The sequence below is a fragment of the Ovis aries genome, chromosome 12, assembly GCF_016772045.2.
Source record: "Ovis aries strain OAR_USU_Benz2616 breed Rambouillet chromosome 12, ARS-UI_Ramb_v3.0, whole genome shotgun sequence".
Taxonomy (NCBI): Eukaryota; Metazoa; Chordata; class Mammalia; order Artiodactyla; family Bovidae; genus Ovis; species Ovis aries.
Window position 1 is genome coordinate 75,994,625 of NC_056065.1, and position 23,817 is coordinate 76,018,441.

At 38.6% G+C, this 23,817-nt stretch overlaps 1 protein-coding gene across 13 annotated transcripts in view; it reads right to left on the bottom strand.

The window, feature by feature from the left end:
- DENND1B (DENN domain containing 1B) overlaps positions 1–23,817 on the bottom strand; it is a 271,609-nt gene that overhangs the window by 85,737 nt on the left and 162,055 nt on the right. For all 13 annotated transcript variants that reach the window (XM_060396762.1, XM_042229295.1, XM_042229292.1 and 10 more), the window contains 3 exons: positions 19,076–19,176; positions 12,673–12,718; positions 7,942–8,043 (listed from right to left, as the gene is read on the bottom strand). In XM_060396762.1, coding sequence (XP_060252745.1) covers positions 7,942–8,043; positions 12,673–12,718; positions 19,076–19,176 — 249 coding nt within the window. The remainder of the gene's footprint in view (positions 1–7,941; positions 8,044–12,672; positions 12,719–19,075; positions 19,177–23,817) is intronic.

Below are 23,817 nucleotides of genomic sequence, written 5' to 3' on the forward strand. Positions count from 1 at the left end.
ACTTCAAAGTTTAGTTTTGACATCAATGTACATCTTTCCATGATATCCTAAAGCTTATACTCACATGTAACTTAATTCAGCAAAGCACCTGGAACTTTGGTAACACAGCTATTATCACAAAATCCTATCATGGCCTCCTGAAAAAGTATCCAATATTTTCTCTTTTTATTCTTAAGAAAGTAAGCTGCAATGTTTGATGGCTGATGATGACTTCAAAACTGATGTTTTACTTTGACATATTTAGTCTGTACATAAATTATTTTTTAAGTCTAATTAGGTATCATACCAGACCCTCCCCTCAAAAAATGTGAAAAAACTTCAGAATAAACATAATTTCACTGCTCTTATCAAGTGTTCAAATTCCTTTCATACAATGAGCATCCAGGCTTCCAAGCAGCCGGAATTACAGCCTGGGTCTAAGCACAGTGAGAGTTCACTGCAATGTGAATAATATTACCAATTCTCACCCTTGCCCTCTTAGCACTAAGTGTGAGTAAAAGGAGGGGATTACACGAGTAAACACAGCAAACAGGCATAAATTTTGAGAGCAAGCCACATGCACGTGGTCTGAGCAGTGAAGCAATGATGCTGACTGGGGGTGAGGAAGGGAGGTGACATAGAGGAACTGAGATTTTTCATGGAAGTGACAGGTTTTTCTCTTAACTTGACTTTCAGATGTGGCTTCTCAGGAAAAATAAATCAACCACTATAACCCACTAATTTTCATTTCATTTCTTAGGATAACAAAGAGAAACATCAGGGTAAAGAACAGAAGGTAAACATAAATGTTCAGGAATAATATTGGGATAAACTATGTGTCCTGACATGGCCCTGTGATATCTTTAAATATCCATATTCCTAATTGAACTCAACTCCAGAAACTACATACATTCAGAAGAGCTAATGCTTCAAATAATACCTTGCTTTAGAAAAAAGTTACGATGTTAAAATCTTTATTCTTCCATGAAACATCTTATGGTCATTGTATGAATCCAAAATTAAATCCCTACACTTTAATCCTTCTAATGTTCAGTTTCCTAGGCAATAAAATGAACCCTTCTGTCTCAATTTTCTAACATGTTTCTATTTAAGGATTAAAACACTAACCTTTAACATTTGTTAAATGAAAAACATATGATACACTGGCAGAGGGCATCATGACACTGTTTCTTTGAATGCTTAAATTACCTATCGGAACCTAAAATATGGTGTCATCTACAACTGTTTCCCCTTCAGAGGGATCGTAAAATGAAGACAACCAAGACCGCTCTTACTCCCTCTCAAGTCCAACGTCACGCCAGTGTCTCAACAGCAATGTCACTTCCAAGATCCAGGAGCTGAGAAAGTACCCTCGGAGGCCCTCTCGACACTGCACCCTTCGCATCTTCCATGAGCAGCACATCACGTCACGGAGCCCCAGCCGTCTGACCTCCGATATGGATCTCAAATCTGCCCACCTTGATCCAAATCCCTGCCGCTATCAAGTTCAAGCAGCGATCATCTCTCGCCTGGACCACTGCAAACGGTCTCTCAAGCCATTCATTCTGCTCTGTTCTGCTTCGCCAGACCCAGGGATCTTCAGGACCTAGAGCTGGAGATGGTGTTTTTACAAGGCTAAGTGGCCTGTGCTATTATTCCTCTGCTACGGATCTCCAGTAAAGGGCCAGTAAAGCCTGGAGTCCTGAACAAGAACCCGTGACCTCACGCTCTCCCTCCTGCTATCTCTACCACCTCATTGTGTGTAACTCTCGCTTCCGTGTGTCTCACCACAGCTACACAGGGCTTCTCTCCCTTCCTGAATTTGCCAACGGCAGAACCTCTGCATACGCTTACCCCTCCTCCTCCCACTCTGCGTGGCTTACTCACACCCACCGTTCAGGCCAGTTCTGCACAGACGTTCTGATGTCTCCAGCTGAACCACAAAAGGCGTGTGTGAGTTTACAGGCAGGTAACAGTGTTGGCTTGACTACAACCATCTCACTTGGGCTCTGTTACGGCAGAGGTGCTGTCAGTCCACCAGCATCTCACTGAGCTCTCACTCTCTCTTTGGTAGCAGAAACCCTAAGCTCCAAGGGGTGCCTGGATAACCTAGCTGGGTTAGCCAGCCATCTCCCCGCACCACTGTGACCTGGTGTGGCCAGGGGCTTGTGTTCAGCTGATGGAACGTGAGCTTTAGGACTGCAGAGTGTACATGTTCTCGTCCACTCCGCTCCCAGAGCAACACAGGCATATAGTAGGTGCCTCATCAGTATTTGAAGCAGAGAATGAGCACATCAACAACCTGTCCAGGCACACTTTGTCCTACCTTCTCTAGCTGACTGAATAGAGTGTCTGTGACGGGGCCCAGGATCCAGGGACTAGAATTCACTGAGAAGTCCACCAAGTTGTCACCCCGTCAGCAGGATCTGGGAACCACCATCGGGACAGTGCTCACAACATCCTGTGCACAAAAAGTCTCTCGAATATGGAAAACTCAAGAACTTAAACATACACACAATTTTTCAACTATTTTAAAACCAAAATCAAGGTCTTTAAATACATAAACGCACACACAAACACATACAGAGGCAGCAAGAAGAAAGAGAAGTGCACTTTTAAGAGGACACAGGAGGAGAAAAGATATTAGGAAAAAGGCTAGCTAATTTAGACGGAAATGAAAAGCCATGAGAAAACCAAGGAAACTCATGAGCACTGAAAAAAATCACTAAAAGTAACAAATTATAAATCAACTTTCAAATGCTAAATGCACAGAGACGTGAAGGGAGGGACAGAGCAGGGCTGGACTGATTCTCCCGTGCAGCCAAGAGAAACCAGTGAAGATCTTTCAAACGCCCGAAGCCCAGTTAATTACGATTTTGCGTTTTAAATTTTTGTTTTATTACGCTTTGGTACTGAAAGTTTATTAAAAAATACACACTAGAAAACAGTAGGAAAACACAGCAGGATCTGTTCGTACTCACAGACAAAAAACAACCTTTGTAAACAGTCTCATCTCTGAAAATAACTATTGAGAAGAAAAGGGAGCCCCCGTGACGGCCGAAGTTGGGGCAGGAGCCGGGTGCCTGCCACCACGCTCTGCTTCTCTAGGGCCAGGAGACACACGGCGGCCCTCAAGCCACAGAGGAAGAGATTAAACCCGCTTCCAGGCTTCTCCCTGTTGTTACTGTGGGCGTCAGATGGAAACACCCTTAGAGCGCGTTCTAGGAAGCACCTCTAAACAGGGACTTGAACAGCAACCTCCACGACAAAGGGCAGAAGAAACGCAACCTCGGTCCTCTCCCAGGATCGCTGATGGGCGCCCACACTGCCCGCCGCCCGGGGCTGCGAGGAGCGCCGATGCCCCGGGGCCTAGTCCACTAGCTGGACGGGGTGTGTCTCCTGGAGTCTACCCTATTAAACAAAACAACGTCCTCGAGATCACTCTAGAACCAGAGTCAAACTGTTATCTTTCTCATCTGGACACTTGAGAGGTTTGCTGGGGCTTCGGTCACTGCGAAACGTGATAAGGATTACAGCAGAGCGCTGGCGGGCCTGGAACTAACAGAATATTCTCTGGGGCCTCTTTTTTTTCTTTATAACATATATTATGACAATTTAACATATTAAACCTTCATGTTAGATTAGAGGAAATATCCAGTGAATTAAACATATTTACTGACCTACTTGTACAGTTGGTTAAGAGTTAAATTTATTTATATACTTGAATTTAAACTGATCTTTAAAAATTCTCCAAGAAAGCCAATTCTTTCCCAAACTTAATCCCGAATGAATTAACTCACTTGAATTTAGATGATCTAAAAATTCTAGTTAGAGTTTGGGTTTTTTTCCTTTAGTTTTTTTAGGCTTGTAATGATTTTTAGTTAATTTGAGCAATTTGCGCCTTTCCTGTTCCCGTCATGGTAAAACCATTAACCTAGTCCTCAGTGTGATACTTGAAAGTCTCAGACGCACCATGCTTTAGAGGACTCTATTTTATAATAAGGCCTTTTCAATGTTTTAATAATTAAATATGCTTTACACTGAATGTCACCGTCCTGTAACATACTGTGGCCTACCATGAAGGGTACAATAACTCTTCAGTGTGCAAACTGTATTTTCTACACAACCTTGGAATAGAAAATAGAAAGCCATTTTCCAATAGCATTACACAGAACATGAAAATGAGTTTTTAAAACAGTGCTGACAATCTTAATTTAAGTGAAATAAGTCATAATGGTATTTCTTTAACAAGATTAGAATGGAGAGTGGGCTTCTGCATCAAGAGGCACTCAGTATACTGTGTGCCACGCTCATATGTGACGCACCACGCACTAGTGTTTGGGCCGTAGTCTGAGGATCAACCTGTATGAAATAAGGCTCTAGGCACACCAGGAGAGGAGGAGTTCTGCGCCTTTACCCTCTCATCTCGCGCAGAGGCAAGTATTTTGACCTGCCTCAGAGTATATTATTTTTCACAATCCAGTAAGCTGAAATTATTTAAAGACTGTTACACCACACAGGTCAAAATTTGCTTTCCTAAGTAATGAATATTCTAATACATGTGGCTTTTTCAGATGTCAGTTCTAAGCAGCTTTCATCTATAAGAGTTAGTTTATAATTGTTTTAAATGAATATTCACATAAAGACAGATATCCTATATTTCATTATAATTCGAATTAGCTTAATTTTCCCACAAGTGGGGTATCCTATTCATTTTTGAAACAGTAACAATTCTCCAAATTACTTTTCAAAAATGTTAAGGATGATAAAAATTTAAATGAGTACTAATACTCTAGAAATGCATTTTAAATTATTACATAATCAAAACTAAATTTGTATACTGTATGTATTTGCAATGGAGGAGGTCTCAATAGTGCATTTTCTTACATTAAAATGAACACATTTGAGATTTCAAATATAATATTTAATACAAACTGGCTCTTTCTGCCCCCACTTAAAAACATACCACAATAACAGTAACTGCAATATTGTTACATAGCCCTAAAATTTATTCATTTCAAAACACTCAAACTACATATGTTTGAAGGTACCTATATCTGGCACAGCCACTAAAAAAAATAAAATGACAATGTATTTGTAGACAAAAACTACAAAAGTATATTTTAATGGGTCGACTGCTTTTAAAAGTTATTCCATGTAATTATCAATATCATTAAAATCACTCCCAATAAAATTTGTTTTTTTTCTTTTAATGATCCAAATCTATAGTGAAATGATGAAATCAAAAAACAAGTGTTCTTGTCAGAAGACAGGAAGAGGGTTTTTTTTCCTTTCCCTTAAGGAAAACAAAGGGTTCCTGAAAGCTTTGGCCTGATTTATTCTTCCAATTTTAAATACCTTAAGAGCAGCGGAACTGCTACTGGCATGGTAGTATTTCTAACAGTCAATAAATCTAAAATATTATGTGTGAATATTGGAATGAAGCCATTAAGAAGATTACAGCATGCAACACAGCAGAGGGTCCACAGGAAAAAAGAACTAGTAATTCAGGACAACTGTGACCACTGACCTTTGAACAGCCAAGACCACTGGTCAAGCTGCCACGATAATAAAGTGCACAGGCACAGAAAGTCATCCAGCCTCTAAGTATAAATGTTTGGGTGAACGATTTTAAAAGGCCCCCGTTTGAATATCAGGTAATTTATTAAATTATCAAACAATACCAACAGTAATATTTTTCAGGCTTCAAGCATATTTTATTAAGTCACAAAAAAATTCAGGACTATCATTTGTGACTTGAACACATCTCACTCAAAACATTTACAACTAAAGGAAGTATGATGGGATACTTTATCATATTTCCCCACTAAACTGATGAAAAATCTAAATTTATTAGAGATGGATTAAACAACCACCTGAAATATTTTTAGAAAAGGATTATAACTTTAGAACATCTCACACTTTTAGTAAATAGTCCTAGCTCCATCTGAGAACTATTTCAGATTATTCATTCTTCAAATTTGTCTAAGTCTGCAGTCCTTAATTTCAAACATAAAAATACAATAGCTATATCATCTTGCAGAGTTCCTTTTTATGAATGTTCTTTACTATTTCGGTTATGTTTAATTAACTGTTGCTTATAACTAACCAGTGGGACGATGCCTTCTGTCATTGCACATATTTAGGTTTTTACATTTTGTGAATATTGTTTAACTTCACATATTTAAATAAATGTTTAAATATCAAACTCATTCTACTAGGAAAGTAGCAGTTCTCAATTTGAACAGAATCACCCATCAAAAAATTTCTATTAAAGACTGTTTTCCTCAAAGTAATGATCAGCTATCGCTAGAGCTGACTATAAACATTTTAATATAACACAAGAAAGCTGATTTCTTCTCTTCCTCTTTCTTATTCTTCCTCATTTAAAGGAAAAAAAAAAATCCTCTCAGAGAATTAACTGTGGGGACTATATCCACTTAAGGAAAACACTCCTAAAAGCTGGGACTTTATTTTCATAATTATGTCCCTATCTAGTGAAGACTACTTTGATGGATTTCTAAATGAACAACTCTAATCCTTTCTAGCAGCTTCTGCAGAATTTTTATAATGAGGCAATCTAGTTATAATGAGCTAAAAAGATAATATAATTCTTCACTGGCCTGGGTTTGGATTTATTCATACATAGCACAAATTTTACTACAGTGAGATAAAGTAGTTCAGTTAATTTGCTTCAAGGTCAGCAAGTATTTTAGGTTATTTATGAGCATAAATAATCTGATTTTGACTTTAAAGTCACATTTTTTCCTATCAGCAGCCATAAAAGCAATCAAGGCAAGTATTATTGTATTTTTTGAGTTTGAAAAAAAGTAATTAAAAACTCAAACCTAATAATGATTTCAAAGTACCTGCAATATTACTGAAAATAATATTTTGAAGGTTATTTCTAAATTTTAATATATCTGAATAAATGGATTTTTAAAAGGGAGTTATTTTAAATTAGAATTATATTACACAGATATTTTTAAATAGACATTAGAATATACACAGAAGCAGTACAATCTGCATTTGTACCCTGTTCTAAGTAATACAAAGGCCAAAAAAAATGCATTTCTGAAAACCACTTAACACAAAATACAGAATATATCCTATTTAAGCTGCAGACACACACACGCACACACACACACACACACACACAAACCTCTGCAAGATCAAAGACCGAAAGAGAGCTGGCACTTAATTTATCAGCCTTTACAGACAAAAGACAGTTTTCGTCATTTCAAAAGGATCAGATGTCTTTTATGACAAACTGGGTTTGCAGTTTAATTTACAAATAGAATCCTAAGTAAGCAGTCTGTGCTCTGCCAGAACAAATGACAAACAGTGTAGGTTTTCATTCTTGCGGCCCTCAGCAGGAGAGAAAAGATTAAAAATAAAACTGAAATAATTTAGAGAAAACAAATAAATGTTTCAGAAAGTTGAGGGAGATCAAAGCCAGAATTTTCTGACCCCAACTGTACAAGCATTTCTTATTATATTGACCAGTGCCATCAGCTCATTAATTAAAAGGAAAAGCGCTGGCAGGTGGCAGGGAAGCAAAAGCCGATAATTGGCCCCCTTCTTCTTCTTGCCTTCAAAAACTCGCTCATTCTTCTGCAAGACATGCCACTAGGCAGACAGAAATGCCTACTTTGTAATATAATGATTAAGATGAGATGAAGAGACGTGCGCTTAAAGAAACTCTGCCTAATGAATGCATCGAGCTTTTTAATTACGATCCTACTCTTATAATAAGGAATGTGATGCTCCATTCGACATCTCCTCGACTGCCAAAAGGTAAAAATATTAAATTGAGGCTCTACATTGCTTCCTCTCACACCACATGCACATAGGCAACCCTTTTATTTCAGACAGAAAAAGTGGGAAAGCAACTCCTGGTGATTCAAGGGTCCAGGAGAAAACACACACGTATGTTCACCACAAAACACCCGCCACACTTACCACATCGCTTGGAAGGCTGCTCAAGTCATTAAACGGTGATTCTAAAGTGTTTGTGTCAACATTTAACATAACCACATCCTCCAGTGATTTATTTTTCACTCTCTGTTTAAAAAACACAATTATAAACACACATCTTAGTATAGTCTCCTTCCAAACCTATCATGAGCTTAGACATGTAGAGAAAATTAATTTTAGTGCATTAGCCTTAGAAAAAAAGGAAAATTCTACACTATGAAAGAATACAAACAATTTTCCCTTATGAGAAAGTCTGTCTAAAACCATTCAAAAAGGTAAGAGTAAAAAGTACTTAAAACAGAATGTTTACTCACCTAAAAACATTAATTTAGTTAGGAGCAACTAAATGCAATCTAACTACCAAAGAGATATTATAACAAATACCAAATAGGGACATGGCTATAATAAACTGTAAATATTTATATTCTTTAAATTTTACCAATTGAATTTCAATCCTATGATACAGGAACTTGTAGCCAGTTCTAGAGCTATTTTTAGCATAAATCATACTTTGGGATTAACATAAAACAATAAATATGACTAAGAAATAAATCAACTTTTAAATTAGTAAATATTTCCTCTATCATCTCCATACCAATTTGGTGTAAGTTGATGATGACTTATAAGTGAAAGTTGAATAAGAAAAAATGACAGCAGTAATACAGAATTTGTCATTTTCTTTATCCCATGAAATTAATAAAAAGGATCGAATTTAACAGCCAATCAGATCAACTATGTGACTTGTCATATTTGTTTGAAAGTCAAATGGCCAAATTATCTCCATACATGCACAAATGACAGTAAATTAGAATTTATTAAAGCTGTATCCTTAAAGAAATATTTATAATTAATTGTTCCTATCTAAACTAATATGTCTACTTAAATCATATAAATTAGTCTTATTTAAATGATAGCAAATGTTATCCCCTAGTGAAAATAAGTAATATGTACATTAATGAAATATATCCATCAACTCAGAATTCCATAATTGCATAGTTCAACTAGCAATCTACCAATTAATCTCACTGCAATAGTTTTAAAAGTGACATTCTAGAATAACAGCCATTTTTCAACTTAAACACCCTAAATATTAAATTGGCCAGGACAATCTTTTAAGTTAGCCAAGACTGAAATTTCTGCGATCTATTCAGGATTTCAAATATCTGTGTACTGGGTAGAATGCTAAATTTGCTAGGAAAATGACAGTCTAAAGTAGGGAATTTTTATGAATTAAGAAAGCCATAATGTCTACGTGGAATACAGATTCTTAAGAGGACACATGATTCTGAAACTCTGTCTTGTAAAAGACACTATAATTATTCTAAAGTAATATTCAGAAGATAGCCATTTCTAACAAATTAACAGAGAATCACTTATAATAGTGATATCAGTGCCAAATATTTATGAACTCATTTCCCTTCCACGTGCATATGTATATGTAAAAGAGATTTACATATGTAAATATGTGGTTATCTACAAATCAACTACAGCATAACCATAAAAATAACCTATTTTATGAAGAAAATTATGTGTATATTAATGGCATTTAGGTGGGAAAAGTATACCTTAAGTTTCATTTCCATCTTCAATTCTAAATTGCCCTTTTAGAAAACAGAAATAGTAAGGATAATCCAGAAACCTGATACTTTCTTTCAGGGGATGAAGTGAGTTCATCTAAATAGTCCAGAGTAATGGTTTTGTGATCCCAAAATGTTTGTAACATCACTAACACTTAACTCTGAATAAAGGAAATTAGTCTTGGTATGAAATGTATAGTTTTTTCAAAGTTTCTCTTAGATTAAACAAGTCTGATAATAGCTGAACATTAAAATCTGTTATAGGGAACACTCGATAAGAATGGAAAATGCGTTCATCTCAATAAATCAATACACCAAGCCTCCCTAAAGTGAGAACAATTCTACATAACCCAACAAGGGGGTGGAAATGGTATGCAATTTAAATCTGTTTTTTAAAAATTCAGATTAATGTATTTTCTTTTATTTCCCTCCAAACCTAGCTTTAGCTATTTTTTCCTAAAGTAGAATAAGAGGTCAGACGGCCTGTGAAACGGCACCTCTTCCTCTGTCCCATACTTTCCTGTCTCACAAAATTCATGAACTTATTTTGATGGGGAAAGAGTAAGAAAGTGTGGAAACAGAATATGCTTTTTATCCCTCAAAAATAAAAAGATACTATTAGGCCATGGACTGAAAGTCATCTTGAGGACAACACAAGATGCTGAGCCACCCAGTCTGCTGGCATCCCCCACCCGTCACCCTCCTCCCAGGTGAGGCCAGCACACCTGGGCACCTGGGCACCTGCACACAGATGCCAGGAAGGGACATGGTGGCAGCCACCAAGTGATGCTGTGGGACTGGGTCAGCACTGTCCAGGATCACTCAGTGATGGAAGCTCTGCACTGGGGGCCTCTGCAGACTTACTCCCGATCACACTAACAGGCCTTAGTCTGCCTGGACTTTATCCCTAAAGTCTAGTTTTCAGGGGGAACAAAATGCCCTTACCCTTCATTTCAGAAGCAAACTTAAACATTTTAAAAAGATTCCTAGCCAGCTTTTACTTATAACCACACAAAAATAATTTTTAAAAGGTTTAGAAAGACATTAAGTTCATATCTTTGAACAATTAGGTTTAAAAGTCTTTGTAAAACTGATAAAAAGTGTTGAAACCTTCTTGACGGAGAGGGAAGAGGATATTTCAACACTTCCCCAACAACAACAAAAAAATCAGTCATATTTGCAGCCAAACAAAATGCGAAAAATTATCCAGTCCTGTTCCTTATGTAAAATGTGTAAATATATTTGTATTTCGATTATAATACCACTTAAATAAAATTTTAAAAGCACGACTAAAGGTTCAAATTTTAGCTAAAAATAAATCTGCCTAATAATGTCATGATAAGAATGGAATTCTGATACAGGATGTCTATCTCCTGGTAAAAGACTAAGAAGAAAGTTACTAAATGGTACCCAACTGGTTTAGAGACATTCCTGAAGTTCCTGTTATAGTTTCTCATTCACTATTCAGCCAAATAAACCAAATAAAGCCAAATAAAGATAGCTTAATAAGTTCAGAGTATAAAAGGAGCAGAGATTCCAGCTGATCTAACTGTGGCTTCACGCAGTCTCACTTCACGATAAGAGCCATTTGAAAGGCAGAAAGGACTGCTTGTCCAAGACAATACTCTAAGGAGTAAAAACTTCTTAAATTTGCTTCTTTAAAAAGGTAATGATTTTCTCTACAGGTGTCCAATAAACATGTGATAAATTTTATTGAATATTTAAAGTATGTACTACCTTCTGTAGTATTCTGGAAAAGCTTTTTTAAAAGTTGATATAGAATCATTATGCAAAATAATAAAACAGGTACAGTCAACCACTTCAAATATTTTTCATCTGCATAAATAAATGTATTATAAAAACTATGTGTTCTGTTAGGTATGTTAAATAAAGAGATATGTGCACTAACATCAAAATCAAATTTGATGACTTAAAAAAAAAAATCATGCCAACCAACCATGGTTAGATTTTTGCAAGAAATCAAACTACTGATGAATAAAATGCCAGTCATATATTCTACACTCTACTAGTAGATTAAATACCTACTTATTTATGTTTTATCTTATATAATTTGTTTTCACTGCAAGTACCTTGGCCTTTAAGAAGCATTCTAAAAATAAACAAAATACAGAGTTATTATGCTATGCAATCCAGGCTTCAAAATTAAAAAGAAACTAAACCCACTATAATTCATTAAGATGTATTCTTTATTAATGGTTAAAGCATACTCTCGCCACAAAAGATGCTCAGGAGTTTTAAAAATAATCCCCAGGATCTTCCTTGATCAGCAAAGTGAGGATTGATACAGCGATAATGACTAATCATTAAACCAAATCTAACTCACTAAGTTTGCTTATCAGAAACTGGGTTAAAGTACAATATGGACAACCAGCCAAAGAAGAAATTCATTTGAACAAATCAGCTGGCATAATGATGCCAGGCAACTAACCCAAGCCTTCTGTTTACTTTTTAGAAACTAATCTTATAAGATGTCCTCTCTGGAAATCTCACTGATTTCAAGTTTGAGGTGTTTAAAGTTCAAGGTTTTCCATTACAGTGATAATAAATGACAAAAGTCACTGAGATGACAGTTAAAAAAAAAAAAAAACCTACATTTTAAGTCCCAACAGGACTGAAAATTAAAATTTTTGAAAAGCTATATTCTAATTTAAAAGTTCATGATTAGTGTATTAAAATACATTTTTAATAAAATTTTGATACAATGGATTATAGTGAAGTTCGCAAAATAAAAATTTACCCTTTATGATTCATAATTACAAAAATTTCTGCTTTTAAAATATAGAAATACATCTTCTGAAAGAGAAACAGATATAAAATATCTCAAGCATCATCAAGAAAATGGTTCAAATACTAAGTTTTTAGTATTTAAAACTTAACACATGACCGCAACCAAACAGAACCTACTTTCGGGGGGTCTCAGGCCCCTGAAGATAGCCCTGTGCGTACTGATTAAATACAATTATTTCAATATCACCTTTTGGAAAACCATCACGTACATATACTCTAAATATGCAGCTAGTTACTTCCTTGAACTATTCAACTGATATTCTCTCAGAACACAACTGTTTTAACTATTACTTTTACGAATTAATTGATCTCATGTCTGAAAGATACTCACCTCTAGGAGGCTGGAGTGTATTCCAATCAGGTACGGCATGGGGGCACTAAATTAAAAATACACACGTATATGTTCACAGAGTTCATTAAAACTGAAACAACGACACAGTAATTCAGAATGCTTTAGAAAATACATTGATAAGTGGGTGGTTCTAACATAGCACATCATAGATAGTTAAAATTACTCCATTCAGAAAACTCGAATTTAATCTGAGGCCACTGATATATTCAAATTAAGGTTGACGTATATAAAATCACAGAATTATAATTAAATCAAGAGTTATAATGTTTAAAAACCTTTTTTAATATAAGGAGAATATTAGGGTTTCCCATCGTCTAAGATGAATCTTTTCCATATACTTCCTATCAAATATATCTTGAAGAATCATTGAATTTATTCACACTTATTTATATAATTTTTTATTTAATTAGATTCTTACATGATTTTATCAATATATATTCATGGTTTCACACATAATATACCATCAAAATTTGAGTCAGTCACAATGTGTTTACTGAGAACTACTGTGTGCCAGGTACAGTATGGGAACTGAGGATGCAAAGATAAATAATCTCCTCCACCACCAGTCTCACCATCCTATTTCTCTGCTATCTTTCCACTCACGTCCTGTGCCTTTTATTTAAACTCCATACATTCTTCTGTATCCCACTTTCAACTGTCATATAAAATTATATTTAGTAATAATATTAAATGAACAAAATTTAACTTATAATGATACTAAAGTTATCATTTTAATAAATTTTAAATTGTCTAATAAGTTTCAGAGTGATGTTAATTACTTCAGTGCAGTATGTGCAGCAGACCCAGGTGCCACCGCCTGGCAAAGGGATGAGGGCACAGTAACAGGACAGGCAGAGCACACGCCTCGTGGGGCTGGCATCCCAGCAGAGGATACAGACATTAAATGAAGCTCACAACACACAAAGCCAAGCCTCACTAGTAATTTCAGAAATATTTCTCAAGAAAGACAGCGAGGAAACTATTCAACTCGACGTTTCAAAATGAAATTATTATTTAACAAGGAAACATGAAAACGAACAAGTGTCTATAAATGTGATAGAAGATATGCAAGCTAGTAGCTATTTTAAAATAAAACATTTTGGCATTTCTTTTATATATATCTCTATGTGATACTTAATGCAAACCTTTTCTGTTAATGAAAACAGATCATATTTTTTTCCCAAGGATCTGCATAATATTCCCAACATTCCTGTCATTATTAGAACTGAGCTGGCCGAAGTCTGGCATGTCCACTTTGCTACTGAGAACCAGACAAAACTGGCACCTTGGCAGACCCATAGTTTTCAGAGTAACCTCAAAGAGTTCCTAATTTGTTCATGAATAGCTTGCCACTAACATCCACACATCCAGAATTCACAAAAAGTAAGAACGGCTCCAATTCTTATTTAACTCCTCATTAGCCTGGTCATATTGTCCTAGACTTTAATTCCCAGTTGTCTTTGTCTTCAGTAACTCTGTTCCTTCTTTTTTCTTTTTTTTTTAACTTCTATGCAATGGGCCATCTGGAATTGATCTGATATTCTGGATATTTCATTTGACTGAAAGTCGAGAACTGTTTATAGGCCTTGATATCCTGAAGACCCAACAGATTTTCTGCCTTCAAAAGGAGAGAGAAGGAATAAATGTGGACTGTTGAACTTTTGTTTAAATAAAAGAAAGCTAGTTGGTTCCCCATCCAAGTTCTCACCCCTGGGATTCCTTCTGGGACTCCACGGAAGATAGAAAATGTGTGCCTCTAACTACTCTGGCTCCCATGACTGGGTTCAGGCAACTTTCACAAAATTGTACAAATTAAAGTTACTGCACAATTTTCCAATTCACTCCAGGTTAGGAAACCTGACCACAAGGTTCATAACACAGGAAGACCATGGAATCTCAGATCTCAAAGCACAGTTTAACATAATAAATGTTATATCTATTTTACTTATGTTGAAGGGCAGGATACATCAGATTTTAAAAAATCAGTAACAAAAGTAATAGCTAACCAACTGAAGTCCTATCAAATACACCTTAGATAACACTTTTAAAGCCTCATGAAAGCTAGTTATCTCTTGAAGCATAAACATATTTACAGAAACTGTTAAGTCAGAATAAAAATCCAATACAAAATTCTACCCATAAAGTAACTGACACTTTTTTCTATGGGATCACTGGGTATCTCTATATAGTTTTATCTCACTAACTTCTGAAATCCAGAATACACACATGTTGGGCTGCAAACATTATTAATCTAGAGCACACCTTCCTAAAATAATTATGGTGTTTTTCAGAATACAGATTAAACTCAATAGTTATTTCATCCTCATGAAAACTGGATTGCCTACATACTAATATTAAGTCAGCCAAATCTCATGAAAGGTAATTCTGCTGCCCCAGCTGAAATCTCCTAATTAGATTAGGGCACTAATAAGTCAGGGAAAGATCCTTGGCAACACAGACGTTTTATCATCTATGTGTAAAACTATCCTAGATTTTTCTGTCAATGGAATGATTTTGCAAAGACAGGATACAGAAGGCTCTATTATGACTGCAGCCTCTTTTTGGTAGCAATTAATCTTTACTGAAAAATAAAAAATAATTACTTTGCAGTAGCTTTTTTTCCTTTTTAGGTTTTTCTTATGGAGGCCACCCATGGGTAGACTATAACAGCAGTACTCTATTAACCTAGGGTAGTCTAAACAAAATAATTTTCCATTAAAAAAAAAAAAAAAACCAAACTATTCTCTTAGAAGCTAAATCTGCTCTTTTCAAAAAAAAAAAAAAGAAGAAGAAGAAGAATCAGATAGATAGAGAACATAAAAACAGTGACTCAACCATTATCACAGAAATGAACAATCATGCTGGTACTGGCCTCACAGTGCCTCGGGGGTGTTTCAGGACTCAGGTTAGGCCACGTGGCAACATGACTCTAGGCCTCCTACATTAAAGCACTCTTTTCGTGTTCTGTTCTGTTCTGTGTATCAATACCTACCATGCAAATTCCTAGGTCTACAATAGAGTAACTGGTAAGTAAAGGCACAATGTTATGCAAATCTCTAGGATTTAATCATGCTGAATAACTGAACTGTATACCCGTTACACAGAAGCTCCCCATTTCCCCCTTACACTGGCAGAAGAAGGGGAAACACAGATGGTGTCGTTTCCCACCCTAGCAGACGGTGGGCCCTTCTCCCGGGCGCTCCGACCAGGGTTCTCCGATGAGCCTGTGCGGCATCGCGGTACTCCTCTGGGCTCTGCGTGTGCACTGTGCACGAACATGGGAAGGCCTTCCTATCCGGGGACCCCAGGGGGTGGAAACTAAGTCCTATTCGTTACGCTGCATACTCACGGCTTGGCAAACACACATTTACTAAATGTCAGGTCCACAAAGGGGTGGATTAATGCAGGAATGAGCTGACCAACGAGCAAGCCTCCGTCAGTCGACCCAGATGCGCTATTCACCCACGGTCACAAGATGGCATCGCGGCCCTCTGAGTCTAGCCCACACCACAGACACCGCTTCCAGGGGCCAGGACTGCCTCGGGACTGGGCAAGTCCAACCACCTTCAAGAGTTGGCAAATACACAACTACCCCATCACATCTTCCTAGTGCCATTTTTGGAGTGGGATATAAAAATTTCTTTATTCAAAAAATATGAGACTGAAGGCACCATCTCAAGTTTTTCTCCCTTTTGCACACACATCAGTGTGACGCTAGGATCAGTGGCAAAGATGCAGAGAGAAGAAAACCATTTTCTTAGTTCAGTCTGCGGGACTTTCTGACAAGGAAAGAGAGCTGGAGCCTTAGACAGCTATTCTGGAAAAAAACCCACTTCCTATGTTAGAAGTGGAGTCCGTCACGGTGACCTTAAGGTTTAGGAACTCTCAGATAACTTCTTGCTTGATACCATGGCTCTGCTCTCTGGACCAGGAAAGTGCCTAGCATGCAGGCTGTTAGCACCTGTCCTAAAGGGGCTATTTCAGAGGTCAGAAATGACTAAGACTTAGATACGAAACAAGCTTCCTTCATTTCAGGGGAAGCAGCCGAAAAAGAAGGACATGTGGGCAGAGTTAGAAAGCATCAGGAAGACACCTCTGGAGAGAGTTAGTGATCATTTCTAAACACAGCATTTCAGCAGGTCTTAAACGTGTCATCATTACAGAGAACGGAACTTAAAGGGATTTTACCTCCTAAGATTTCAGAACATTTTCTACAGAAAAATTAAAATAGCACTAATATTATATATGACAAAATGTAATTTTAAACCTCACAATTAGAAGCGTTAGTTCTTGAACCACTCAGTTCACTTCAGTTGCTCAGTCGTGTCTGACTCTTTGCAACCCCGTGGACTGCAGCACACCAGGCCTCCCTGTCTATCACCAACTCCCGGAGTCTACCCAAACCCATGTCCATCGAGTCAGTGAGGCCATCCAACCATCTCATCCTCTGTCGTCGCCTTATCCTCCTGCCCTCAATCTTTCCCAGAAACACCGTCTTTTCAAATGAGTCAGCTCTTCATATCAGGTGTCCAAAATACGGGAGTTTCAGCTTCAAGATCAGTCCTTCCAATGAACACCCAGAACTGATCTCCTTTAGGATGGACTGGTTGGATCTCCTTGCAGTCCAAGGGACTCTCCCCTTAGGCATAGATTTTTTAAAATCATGTAGCAATGCATTTTCTAATACTTTTGTCAAAATTATTGAAAATAAGTAAGTTTTAATTGCTGAATACTATGTGCAAAGATCTACTGCACATGTTGATGTGAAAGAATCATGGTTCCTGACTTCAAGGATGCTGGTCTATTCTAAGTACGCTGGTGAGAGAAGAAGGCTCTAAAGTGAGTACCAAGACAGCTATTTCTAAAGCCAGCTATACTCTCAGATGTGTGTGTGATGCTTTTCAGTAGAATTAAACCACATACCTACAGTCTCCTTCCAAACTGTTTCTGCCTCCCAGCACCCAAAGGGCAGGATGGCAGTGGGAAGTCACTGGAAACTCACTTCACGGCATCATCAATACTAGTAACATCACCACGCTGGGGAAGCCCACAATAGGTGGGTTTAATTGACATACCGTCAAATATACGTACTGTCATTAAAATCATTTGTTCGGAAGAGGCCTGGTCATAAAAACTTGACAGAAAATCTCACTGTATGAACTCAGATCACTTCAACCCTTAAACACGTCAAGTTGATGCGCTTTTCATGAAATCAGAAAATAAAATAACTACTTCATTTCTAAAAGAGCTGTTTTTTTAAGTAACATTGGTTGTGATAAAAACAAATATATCATGGTCAAAATCATTGCCTTTCTGTGCGTGTGTGTGTGCACATATGGGGACTCTTGTTGTTTTAGTCACTCAGTCGTGTCCGACTCTTTTGCGACCCCATGGATTATATAGCCCAGCAGGTTCCTCTATCCTGGGATTTCCCAGGCAAGAATACTGGAGTGGGTTGCCACTTCCTTCTCCAGGGGATCTTCCCAACCCAGGGACAAACCTGTGTCTCTTGGTTGGCAGGCAGATTTTTTACCACCTGAGCCAGCAGGGAAGCCATGTGCACATGGATGGTTCAGAGTAAAAACTTTCATCTGACGTCTCATGAGCTTTGCCTGCAGAAGATGATTGCCCCAAGTCCCAAGGAAGACCACAGGGCTGCTGTGTGAGGGTCTAATTCTCCATCAGCCTCCAGGGAGTAGGACAGGGGCAATTCTGGAGGCCCAGTGGAATTCAGACTGTGAGATCACCAGCGGGTGTTTCTGATGCCAACAAGTGTTTCAGAATTACTCCCACACATGTCAACACTGCTTTTCACGGTGGCCCAAGGCTGAGGCTTTGACTTCACCACCAGGAACTCAGGGAGACCCTGCATTCGAGGCAAGCCCTCCACGGGTACCTGGTACCAGGTGTGCTACTGGGGTAAGTGTGTGTGGGAAAGCATGCTTCGGGGTGGAGGGGATGAACATGTGCCCCGACAGAGACAGCCCGGATTCTCAAAGACTCTGCAGACAAATTCTGACTCCTGGGACACGGGCTCTCTGACTGATACTACAACTTCTGCAAAATGTTCCTAACCACACCTGTTAAGACTGGGTCAGCTTCTATCTGCGCATTTAATTATCTCAATGACTGTGGAACAAACTCAAGGAAATCTAAAGAACTTCATGTTTGCCAAGAATAGATTCTTGCTACCTTTGGAAAGAAGCACTCTGCCCTTCATAAAACCCCTTTTAATACTTATTGCTGATCTCCGCGTCGGGTTTGAGAGGTCTCATTCATACACATACACGAGTAAGCCCTCGAAGCTTGCTCAATCTGCAGATGAGGCGGCGTCTCGCAGTCCTCAAGTCTGGGCCCCCGGGAGCCGGCAGGGCCAACTTACCAGCAGTAGTCCAGCAGGTGTGGGGGGAGCACCGGGATGTAAATGTGCTGCCAGTACATCGGGTACAGCAGGGCCACGGAGCCGTGGAGACAGGCGGTTAACTGGAAAGTGTAAAAGGGAAACAACAGTGAGTGGCCACTGACCCTCCACACGGAGAGACACGCTCAAGTTATCAAAGACAGACCATGCTCATAAAGCCATCTATGATCTTGAATCGTATTATCTTGATCAATTCTGCTTGTGGAAAAAAAAAAAAAAGAGAGAGTCTCATGTTTCAGAAGCCGTCCTGAAAAATGGATAAGCAGCAAAGTAGCTTCTTGGGCATCTTACACGGACGGCTATAGCTTCCTGACATAGACTGTGTGGGGTCAAAACTAAGAACCTAAGTAAACCCGAAACACCAGGCCAGCGGCTTAGGAGGAACTGTGGGAAATTACGACGTGTGCTGCCCGTGCTGGGCTCGCTCGGATGAATGCGCCGGGATGCGGTCCGGGGGGGAGGCGAGGCCGGGGGCTCCGCAGGGATATCATTAGGGCAAATTGCCAAAGAATGAAACGTGAGCCAGGCGGGGGAGCCTGGAAGCTGCGGCAGCGCCGGGGGACCCAGCGTTCGACAGTTGGAGATGCCGCGACGTGTGAACCGCGGGTGATGGTATCAGGAGACGCTGCTCGCTGACACGGAGAATGTCACCATTGACCAGCGCGCTGCCCGAGCTCGACAGCTGTACCACAGGAAGCCAAGGACATCATAATTTCATATTTAAACTGCTCCTTTCAGATTAACATCGTGCTTCCTAGCTTTATACCACAACAGCTGCAAATACACTGATGCTATTTTAAAGGTAATTGCCATTTTAATTGTTTTGTTTTGGCAAGCAGTTAATTAAATATTTTTTTAATGCTTAACAAAGGGATATTGCTTCCCCACCGCACCCTCACTGACCCTCATCAGAATTCCTTCCCTGTGACTTTGTTTACGTTTTAAATTATGTTTCTGTAAGTCTTGAGACCTATTTTTTTTTTAGCATTTAAAGAAATATTTAAATCAGCATTCTTCCTCATTTTAAAGTTTTACTATAGTCTGCATTTTCAAGACACTGAATGAATAAAAGTTTTCATTTGACTTGAAAAATGGAATTTAAAAATAAAAGCATCTGAAAATGCACCACAAAATTTCTATTTTATCATACAAAGAAATTAAAGTTTATATGGTAATCAAATTGAAGGGATCAATGTAAACAAAGCAATTCAATCTTAGTAGCAGCATTTGTCTATATTTAAGTGCAAAATAGTTCCACTAAATTTTTTAAAAAGTCAGTTACAATAATCTAATCTGAACCAAAAACATAAAAATATTGATTAAAAGTACAGTCATCTTCATCATATGTATTATATTTTTTCTGGTTAAGATTTTGAATTTATTTTTATATAGCAAAAAATGTATTTGTTCCATTTGGAATGTTATCATCACAGGGTTTTAGTAGTTTGCATTTACAAGTTTTAATAATTTAAAATATTTATCTAAAATATTATTTTTAAATTTCTTAATTAGCCCACACAGTATACCACTAGGAGGCATTCAGATGCTTCTCTTTAACAATTTCAGACCACACTGACTTCTCTTATATATCTGAACCAGAGGGAAATGAAAATGGGGTTGATCTCAGTGGTGTCAATTCTTAGCTTGCTTGTGCTCCCTGGCTGTGAATGAGGCAACTTTAAAAGCTTCAGTGTCACCTGATGGGCTAAAAGCACTCACAGAGCTGTGAAAGGCACTTAATTTACTCGATTTCTACATCTGCAGAGAGATGGCTTTTTAAAACAGCTCATTGAAAACTGTTTTTAAAAGGAAAGTATTCTTTTTCATTGTTGAGAAAATAATTAACTGTGCAACAGGAGGGAAAATGCATTCTCAAAACGAGGAATTATAACAACATTAAGCTAATTTACTGGGCACACCAGAGTCCAAAGCACAGTATTAAATACTACAGACTTTCCCCCTACGCCCTTGATGGTCATCCCTAAGGGAAGTCATGAGTTGCTCGCTAATAAGACACAGTGTCATCTGATGAATCTGACTGGTTTCTTAGAGGACGATTTCTGCAACAAGAAGCAAAGTCAGAAACTTTCTGCGAAAGCCAACATTTGGTAAGAGGGTCACATCAGCTAATCGAGACCCTCCAGGAAAGAAGGAAGCTCTGCAATATTCGACAACCTCCCAGATGCAAGGGATCGGCCACAGGGAGGGGTGAAATACTTCCCCCACCAATGCACAGGTTCTGGCCTAAGCAACCAGATGAAGTGCTTAAAGAAATGCAACAAAAGTGCCAGGTTTAGGTAGAACTTCGAGGAATTTGCTCTTGCAAGTACTGATTCTGTCAACGCGGAGACATCCAAGCGGAGATTTCCAAAGAAGGCAGAAATGTATCACAAGATCATCCATGTCCACCCAGCACCGTGTAACAACTATGTGACTTAAGAAAGCAGAGAATATACAATCACAGCACATGCTTGTGGGTGAGGCAGTAAGTGGAAAAAAAAAAAAAAAACAAGAAAAAATAAATTTACTAGGAAATTAAGAAGTCATATGGTACAAGGTAATAACAATGTTGTACAAGGTAGTAACAATGAACTACCTCACAGACAGGGCACTGCCGCTGAGGCTGTGTAACTGGCACACCCACAACACAAATACACACACACCCCCGCACACAGCAGCAGACCCCAGTTTCCTCATCTTTGAGAAATACATGCTATATGATCTGTGAACATGGTCTCAGAGAGAACTAACTTCTTTATTCTTAGATCAGATCAATTCTAACACTTCATATCTTTAGAAATGGTTAAGAATTGTTTTTTTCCATACAGATGATTAACAGAACACTTTACCTAGACAATAATTCAGACCCACCTTCAAAATCTATCTAAAGATAATCTCGGAAAGATTTAATGCACAGTAGGTAACTGTGAAATTGGAAATATTATAATAATTTAGTCACTTAATTCAACAAAGTTTTTGAGTACCTGCCATGTGCCATCATACATTTCTACTAAGCAACAGAAACAGACTTCATTTTCTTGGGCTCCAAAATCAGTGTGGACAATGACTGCAGCCATGAAATTAAAAGATTCTTGCTCCTTGGAAGAAAAGCTGTGACAAACCTAGATAGCATATTAAAAAGCAGAGACATCACTTTGCCAACAAAGGTCCGTCAAATCAAAGCTATGGTTTTTCCAGTAGTCATATATGGATGTGAGAGTTGGGGCCGTAAAGAAGGCTGAGCACTGAAGAATTGATGTCTTCAAACTGTGGTGCTGGAGAAGACTCTTTGAGAGTCCCTTGGACTGCAAGGAGATCCAACCAGTCCATCCTAAAGGAAATCAACCCTGAATATTCATTGGAAGGACTGATGCTGAAGCTCCAATACTCTGGCCACCTGATACCAAGAGCCGACTCACTGGAAAAGACCCTGATGCTGGGAAAGATTGACGGTGGGAGGAGAAGCGGATGACAGAGGATGAGATGGTTGGATGGCATCACTGACTCAGTGGACTTGAGGTTGAGCAAGCTCTGGGAGTTGACGGAGGATGGGGAGCCTGAGGTGCTGCAGTCCACGGGGCCGCAAAAAGGCAGACACAACTGAATGACTCAACAGCAACAACCAAGGGACAGGGATGCAGAACAAGCCCCTGTGTTCGTGACGCTGATGCATCAGAGCAGAGGACAAACAGTAAACAAGTAAAACATACGTTTATGTCTGAGCTAGAGGAAAGTTCTGTGTAGGAACCTAAAGCAGGGTAAGGGGGGAGAGAGCGACAGAGGGGCCACCCTACACAGGAGGTGGAGAACAAACTCTGACGCGGCCACAGGGCACCAAGACCCGCGTGAACACGGGAGCCAAGGAGGGTGCACTCGGGGAGAGGGGCATCCAGGAGTCCTGGGGGGTGGGGGGCAGGCTCGGCACCTGCACCAAGTAGCGGGGCGCTCAGCTGATTGTATCAAACAGCGGAGCAGCAGGGGATAAGGTCAGAGAGGAAGCAGGTTGGAGCTGAGGAGACCCCCGGGACCTGGTAAAGACGCCAAGTTTCATTCTAGATGAGATCTGTCTGCACCTCTGAACACAGTGCTGACTGTCACAGCAAATCAATTCCCTAGAACGTTTCCAGAACTTTGCAGACGGAGGAAAGCAAATGATGTGCTGTAGAGGTTTGCTTTGGAGAGTGAAGGCCTGTAAAGAAATGCGATCCAATGGTGCAGAGTCTACAAAAACACCGAACCATACGGTCCACCTGAAACAAGCAAAATATTATAAATCAACTATAAGGCAATTTGAAAAAAAAAAAGAAATGAGATTGATAAATAAGCCAAGAAAGAAGGAGAATCTTCTTACTTTTTAGGTTTTACTCTGAGCTTAAAGGGAAAAGATAATCACATTACTTTGATTAGAATTACCTAAGATTCGAGGTAGCTGTAGGTTCATAATTGGGTTAGACCCCCCACAGCGCTCTTTAGACATTTGTCAGCTGTTTCTCTACCACCACAGTTCTTCATGAAACCAGGGAATGGGGAAGAAGATTCAGTGTTTGGGTCAGAAGATCCCACTGACACAACATTCTTGAGACTGAAGGAATACACTGCTGTCACTGAGCAAAAATGAAATGTACCAAATAAAGGAAAAAAGCTATCAAATAAAGGTTGAAGGAAAAAAAAATCCTTATCATCTTTGTTAAATGGCACAGGAA